The sequence below is a fragment of the Chamaea fasciata genome, unplaced genomic scaffold (assembly GCF_029207755.1).
Source record: "Chamaea fasciata isolate MVZ Bird 193981 ecotype frontalis unplaced genomic scaffold, bChaFas1.0.hap1 SCAF_9, whole genome shotgun sequence".
Classification (NCBI taxonomy): Eukaryota; Metazoa; Chordata; class Aves; order Passeriformes; family Sylviidae; genus Chamaea; species Chamaea fasciata.
The window spans coordinates 18,113,105-18,120,914 of record NW_027094094.1 but is presented as its reverse complement, the minus strand read 5'-3'; the positions used below and the strand labels follow the sequence as shown (position 1 = coordinate 18,120,914).

At 35.3% G+C, this 7,810-nt stretch overlaps 1 protein-coding gene across 1 annotated transcript; it reads right to left on the bottom strand.

The window, feature by feature from the left end:
• Positions 1-1,879: 1,879 nt before the first annotated feature.
• On the bottom strand, positions 1,880-7,609 carry PTPN20 (protein tyrosine phosphatase non-receptor type 20). Its single transcript, XM_066191892.1, has 6 exons — positions 7,368-7,609; positions 5,614-5,704; positions 4,761-5,095; positions 3,066-3,281; positions 2,735-2,797; positions 1,880-1,951 (listed from the first exon to the last, which is right to left on the bottom strand). Exons 1-6 carry the CDS (start codon positions 7,476-7,478, stop codon positions 1,880-1,882), a joined length of 888 nt encoding a protein of 295 aa, XP_066047989.1. The 5' UTR covers positions 7,479-7,609.
• Positions 7,610-7,810: the final 201 nt, after the last annotated feature.

Here is a 7,810-nt window from a genome sequence, read left to right as displayed (position 1 = left end):
TGATGCACAAATAATGACCTGTAAGAATTGTCTTCTAAGTCCAGAATACTTGTTCTAAGCCACAGAAAAAAAGCCACCTTTGCATAAAGTACAGGAATATTTTCACTAGGAAGCTTATTAAATTATTGTGGTACAAAAGATGAATTGTGCATTCATTACAGTGTAATGCATTGATTGCCTAACAGTACATGTGCAGTAATTAAAGTCAAACTGAAAGGCCAAATACCAAATGGAGGTAACAAAGTTATGAAAAAAAATTGGCTGTTGATATTTGACAAAATTGTGCGAACAAACCTTTGTATGCAATGTAAAGATAATAAATGCAGAATGTATGGAGAGTAATGCTTCAAGGAAGGACCAAATCCAATGAATTTAAGATAAAACCTTGAATTCTGTATATGTTTATATCAATATAAATTCAGGGTTGCTCCTGAATTTACTTAGCATTGCTCTGGAACTTTATTAATATGTTTGAAATTAGCATCTGACTCATATAATTAATTGCATTTTTATATTTTCCTGCCTTCAGACTATTGGAGGGCAGAAAGAAAAAAATGGGCCAGGGCCTTAATTATAATTGTATTACCAAGGCTTTTTCTAAAAGCCATACTTTAAATTTTTATTCACTGCTCCATTCTTTCTGAATTATAAACCTCTAACTTGTAATAGGTAATAAAATAGGTATTTTACTTTCTTGCTTCAACCGCAGTTTTATTCTCAATGTCTCTTAATATTTTCTCTTTTGCAGAAACCAAATAAGTTTTAAAAATATATACAATTCAGTTAGATTGTTTCAGTTTCCTATGTTTAGAAGTTACTCTTCTAATGCACTTCTAATCACTTCCATATGTCATCTCCTAGATAAGGACTTAGAAGTACTACTATAGAGACAAATGAAGTCTTACACCTTGAACAGATTTCTGCTCAAATCCACCTACATGAACAGAAATACTTTTTACAAGAAAAATAAACTGTACAGAGAGTTCTTTAATTTGGGGGCTGATTCAGCCCCTACTGAAACCAGCAGGACATCCCGTATTTCAGATCCAAGGTAAGAATGAGAAGGTAGTTAATCAATGTAAAGGATTAGGGAAAGATGAAATGTATATGTGTACCACAACGCACACACAGTTGTTTCACCTGGCTTAGTGTTACATTCCTTTTTCTATGGATGTAGAATGAAAATACTGATGCTGTTTATCTACATTTGTTCATATTGCTGAAAAAAATTAATATTCCATCCAATTATTTGAATTCTCTTCCTTTGAAGAGAACCAGGCATCCTACTTTTCTTGATTTAAGTTGTCTAGTGATAGTGGTATAAACTCATGGGCTGCAGAAATGACTGGAGATGGTTCTGCATTGTTCAAGCAACTGAAGGTCACCAAATTGAGTCTTTTCATGCAAAAGCATAACTGCTGGAGTAAACACTGATTGGCAGTCCAGAAGCCAATAGTGCACAACAATAGGCGAGGGACAACTGATCTTCCACCAACACCAACAGAATCTTAGATCTTTATCATTGCCGTCTGGATTGTAAAGCTAATTGCAAAGGCTGCTATAGCCTTGCTATAGTCCCAGAATATATTACTAACAATTAATATGTTATTACACAGAATGCAAAAATTGTCCATAGCAATTTAACACAGCAGTGTTGCAGTGCTGGCTGGCTGTTTCTTCATACTTTGAGCCAAGAAATAAATGACTTATGCAGGACATGTTAAACAGAGTTTTAAAATTACTTTGAAATCAGGATAATCTAAAACCATATAATACAACGCTTGTCTGTGCTGGCTTGACATCTCTCTAAGGTAGTTGCTAAGCAGTCTGTGGAGTCCAAGTGGAATAGCAACAGGAAGTCATATTGGAGGGATTATATTCAGTAGGAATCCATTGCTCGGAGGATCTGAAGCACTTCCAGCACAACTTCATAACAGAATAAATATTCATCCTGTGTGTGGAGACACCAGTGAGGAAACACCTGGTTACATTCAACATAAATTTTAGACAAAGAAGGATGGACTAGCTGAAGTTATATGTTTATATGTTTATAACATCAGTATCTCTGTCATATGTATACAAAACTTAGATATCTAAGAGAATCCTTGTTCTTTTTGTTCCACTGGTAAAAGTACAGGAATGCTGTAGTTTAAGCATATGTTCAACTCTCCTTTAGGACAGTGAAAGGTATATGTTTGCTTAATTTTAGTCACATGCTCAATCATTATCCTGAAGAAAAAATATATCAAAGCATGTGCTAAAATATTTGCTTATAGGAAGAACTTTTTAGTCTCCTCTTGCTTTTATTCTTACAAACTGTTTTCTCTAATATGAGTTAGCTGCATCTTGTCGTTTTCTGTGTGAAAAATCTTTTCAGTAGTGGGTTTAGCTCAGGAGTAGAAGGGTTTATTTGGTGATGATAACTCAGCAGTAGCAAGAATTCAACTGAATTCACTGTTTCTGTGATACTTGCTTTTCTTCTTGCTTTAGAAAAAGAAAGGGGGGTGTGTGGTATCTGTCCTTAATTGCTGCTTTGCTTTTATTTCACTTATTTAGTAAGGGACAGACTTTCATATTTAAAACTAGATGCCACTTGCCTTGAAGGCTGTTACTTTCCTCAAATGAGAGCACTAAAATGGTATTTTAAGCCCCAGACTTATCAAAGCATGGGGAGCTGTACCACTGACTGAGGCTTTTAAAGAAATAATAATCCAGTTGCGTAGTTAGAACTTACCTTAGTTTGGATCATGCCAAAACGCTGGTCTCGTAAATCTCTCACTATCTGCTTGATATTGAACTATCAGAAGAGAACAGTTTTTATTTGGTTGACATGCAAATTATAAAGAAAGATTTAAGCATATTCAGATGGGGAGGCTGTGACAGTTCTTTTAGAAATAGTATATATGTAGTTATTATCTTTGTTATTTAAAATAATGAAAGCTGGGTTTATTCCATTTTATTAGGGTGAATTCTTGCAGCATTTATTCTGTTCTAAGATGCTCCCACCATCTTGCTGACATCCATACCAGTTTGTAGTAATTAACAATGACCTGTTTGATACTTACATATAAATCTTTCTCTATATGGCTGAGAAGAATTTCAACACACAGCAAAACTCCACTTCTTCCAATGCCAGTGCTGCAATGAGCAATAATAGGTCCTGTCCTGTGAGCTTTTCTCATGTAACAAATGAATTTTACAAGCTGCCCAGCCAGTTTGGAAGTATTGTGGTCTGGCCAAGTGGTAAATTGCAAATGACTTATAATCCGCTTTTCTTCTGTCTGGAAGAGAGAGACCAGAAAGGTTAAAAATTATCAGCCCCAAAATCGATTTTCAAAGAATTACATTAAAATTTTTCCTTCAGCCTCATTCTTAAAATTGTTTGTTTACTCTACAATTCTTTAGCTTTTCATAGTCGACTCCATTCAAGTTTCTGTAGGTTTCAAGAAATTGACTCAGAAACACAGACCTAGGAAATTTACTTCACATGACTTTGACCGGACACTGAATTTACTCTGTTGCCTTGAAAGAATGTAGTTATATCATTTGTTGGTTAGAGAGGAAAAATAAAAGCATTTTAAAATTAGAACATTACAGTACCATTTGCTAAAGCTGTTTTTGTAGCTGAACTAAGCTTTACTAATAGAAGAGTAGTAATATGAAAGGCACAGTAGTAAAATTGTAAATTTCTGGTGGCTGTCAGATGTAAAAGAATAACTTGTGATTTGATACTCAATGTGCAAACCAACTAAAATGCTTACAAGAATAAATAAAATGTAGATAAAATAAAGAGTAATATTAAGTGAATTTTCCTGGGTCAAAACTTCTTGTAGCCAGTTCAAAAAACCCCATTAAAATCTGAATTCTAACTACCTGGATTTTTAATATCAGAAGAATTTGAATGTAGGTATGGATTTCTGCTGAAGTAGACCTGTGTATTTCTGTAGTAGTTTGCTACTAGTTCGGTACAAACATAGCAATCTTAACATGTTCATTGTAACAATCAGAAATGGTGTTTCATCTTGCCATTTTAATAGTCTCGTATCAAATAGACTCATATCTAATGTTTTACAATGCTTCACTCTCAGTGACATAAGGTGAATTTCCTCAAATAGACAAATTGTTACCTTAATGGAAAAGCCACCAAAGTTTAATCTGGCAGAGGTTTTTTAATTATGCCACTAAATAATATGTTCTGCAGAAATTTTTTGCAAAGCTTTACTTAATATTGAGGCAAGACTGATGGACTTATACCTGCCCTGTTTTCCATGTTCTTCCACCTGGATTCTGTATTTGTTAAGTTTCTAAAAAATTGCTGCTAGATTTGTGGTCTCATGTGTGTTTGTCTCTTCATGAACAAAACAGTATCATTTGTCCTAAATTCTAGGATAAAAGCCACCTTCTTCCCTTCTTTCCATCCAACCACCATTACAGAATATAAATCCACTCTGGTGTGGATGTGTTTTGATGAGAACAGTAAGCAATTCTGTAAAACACTGAACATACCAGCTCTCTGACTATTAGAGGTCTCGTTTTTGGAAGTTCTTGTCCAAAGATATGTAATATTGGATCCATTGCTTATGCAATGAGCCAAAAAGAATCACCTAATCAACCCTAATTTCATGACTGTTATTCAGATTTTTACATCCCTAAGAAATGGTGAGCACTTATTATGGAAGAAGCAAACAATAATACTTGTATCCACTCATGTAAACTACATAATTGATTTCATCATGTATGAAAGTATTAAGTCAACTTACCTGCTTGTTGATAATTTCTATTTTTCTAATTATGAAGTATTCCAGAATCTGGTAATTGTGCAGCCTGAGATTGAAATTAGCCAGGTCTTTAGAGTTATAGGGTGATTCAGGCCAGTATTGATGACATTTGACTTGCCCTAGCTCCACTTCTTTTGTCATCATGGCAATCACATCTGATTCACTCTCCCAGACCATTTGCCAGAAATCAGCCATAGTGGATGGCAGAGGCCCTTGGGTTATAATATAAAAGTGTTCCTCCTCTCCAACATTCATTCTAATGTAACTTGCATTAATGTAGCCATTCTTTTCTCCCAGAGGAACTCGTGTCTTATCATCTGTACAGAAAAAGAAAGATGCCATTTCAGCTGTGGGTCTGAAACAGAGTTCTACCATCCCCAGCATTCAGAATATAGGAAACCTCAGTCTCTCCAGAAAAGTATGACTCTGGGATTTTATAATACTAGTATCACTAATATTAATCCTTGCAAGTAGATTTATATACAGATAAGTGGTATAGTTCATTGCAGCTTTATTTCTCTTAAGGTACTTGTGTAACACTGTGAAAAGCCTTTTCATTACTACAGAATTGTTTGCCAGTGTTCCAAAATTGTGTACCAATGCTGCTTTTCATGTGTTGCACAGGAATGTTGTCACTGGATATTGGTGTTATATACCAGGAAAACCTCTAAGAATATACATACTGCATCACTGATACATAGAGATGCTACACATTTTTGCATGTGTTGTCCTGTTGCTACCGTTTAGAAGGACATTAAGGGTCAAGAAAGTTTTCTCATGTTTCTCTGATGACTTTGTTCACCAAATGTATATTCTCATTTCTGTGCATACTTACATGGAAGGATGTCTTGGTATCTGTTTTTATTCTGGTTTTCTGGTGCTTTGCCAGTTCTGCAGTCATCTATTGGTTTCACATGTTCTAAAGCCTAGATCAAAAAGAAATAGTCAATCCATGTTGTTCACATCCTCAACAGACACCTTTTACTGATAGGCAAATAGACTTCTTACAGAAGAGAATCAGTACGTCATTCTCTAAACTTCTGGGCAAGGAATTCAATTTACCTTGTATTTTCTTTGCCCTGCACACTATTCCTGCATTTTCAAGTGATATTTCCAACCCTTATCATTACAAGTCCCTGTTGTATATTGCTGTATTATAGATGTTTGGAATACTGTCTTGGCCAAATGTCAGCAGTTGTGATTGATAACACAATGACAAAAGCACTGACTATTGCACTATTAACAGTGCAATAATGACAATTAATATTTTTCACTGATGGAGAAAGTGGTGAGTATGGGGAACAGCACCAGTGATACTAAGTGCAAATCATAAAGTTAGTAAGAGCTTCATAGCAAATTTAGGGGAATTGAATGCAGTGTAGGCAGGAGCAGGAATGTGCAAGTTTATTTCATTTACATTTTTGTGTTACCTTGATGGTTTTTTATTCTTCTACCTATTTGTTATGCATTGCACAATGCTCAGCCATCACATTCTGCCACTATACATTTATATGAACTGAAGTACATATGACGGTTCTTGAACACTTTCATCAGTTACTATGGCTTTTACTCAGATAAAGTATCCACTGGCTTTGGTAACCACCACTTTACTTATTAGATCTTTATGATTTCTGTGCAGATGTGTGACTCAGCTTACAGTAAGGTTTACCTACATCAGTAATGGAAAGTAATGAATGGAAATTAATACATGCCCTTGAGCCTTCAGGGAATGTCAACAAATCCTACACACCTGAATCTGTGGGATTTTGTACCCAGAAAGTCAGAGATATAAAGGCAAGTGAAAGAAACTAATAACATTGCAATTACTATGGAAGAGTGGCAGCAATCCATTTCACTGGTAATGAGCATGTCCTTTAAATAAAAATCCAGTTCTATGTTGAAGAATTATGAAATAATCTGTTATTTGGGAATTTGGTGATAACTGCATACTCTGTTCATGCTCTGAAACAAGAGATTTTACAAGCCTTGCTAATTTTACATTTTTTTATGCTTTATATGCAATCAGATGTAATTATGTGTTTTCATTAACTAGGGAGGTACATTACTTTTTCTTTGTAACTTCACTAAGTCCCTGACCATAGCAGCATCTTGTGACAATGAGTTCTGTGGATAACTGGAGTGTCCCATTGTGTGGAGCATTTTCTTTTCAGCTGTTTCCACACTAGTGAATCCTTAGCAGCATGGATTTCTTGCTTAGGTGCAGCCCCTAGGGTAGTTCTTAGGCAGATGTTCAGCAGGGCTGAGGGGGTAATAGGAAGAAGTCAGCCTAGGCAAAAGTGCTTCCTAATCTGCATTATGAATGTTACATTATTTGTTTTCATTCTACATGGGCAGTATCTTTGAACAGGGAATGGTGTAAGGCTGATGTGTGGAAAGAGAGAGATGCAAATGCTGTACTGTCACCCAAACAGCAGAGTAGAAAACCCATTTTGGCAGGAATAGTTATCAGAAAAAAGGATTCAGTAAAGATACACAAGCTGAACTCCCATACAGTATGCAGAAGGCTATTACAAGTCACTTTCTTAGCCGTGCTGAATTGTTAGTTCTTAAAAAGTAATCACAGTTTACCATAAACTCCTTTAGCACCTCTTGATTCTCAATCCGCAGCTGAAGGCCTTGAATAAGACCTGTTATGCCAGTCCTTGGATCTACTCCACTCTGTGATGGTTTCAAGTTCATTAACTGAGTCAGTTCATCTCCAGAAGCAAAGGTTCTGTCTATATATCAACAACAACAACAAAAAAGAAAGGAAAAAAAAAAAAACCAACACAACAACAAAAAACCAATAAGTTTTTAATTATTATTGTTCATAGTGCAAAATCTTGGCTTTAAAAACTAGAGAGCTGCAGTATGTATACATATTTTGCTGGTTATATTGTGGAAGTGAAATGTGAGAAAATGGAAGAAAATATTTTCAACTTACTTATGTTCACAACAGAAAGAAGAATAAGCCAACATCATGGATACAACCAGCACTATATTTCATGTTATTTGGAAGCAGATCCAACTAT

Excerpts from the sequence above, each read along its gene's own strand:
- PTPN20 (XM_066191892.1), bottom strand. The coding sequence starts at position 7,478 with ATGAACTTGAAACCATCACAGAGTGGAGTAGATCCAAGGACTGGCATA. Across the intron at positions 5,096-5,613 it reads ATACCAAGACATCCTTCCAT|ATGATAAGACACGAGTTCCT; the intron begins GTAAGTATGCAC and ends TTTTCTGTACAG. Across the intron at positions 1,952-2,734 it reads TTGGCATGATCCAAACTAAG|GATGAATATTTATTCTGTTA; the intron begins GTAAGTTCTAAC and ends CTCCACACACAG.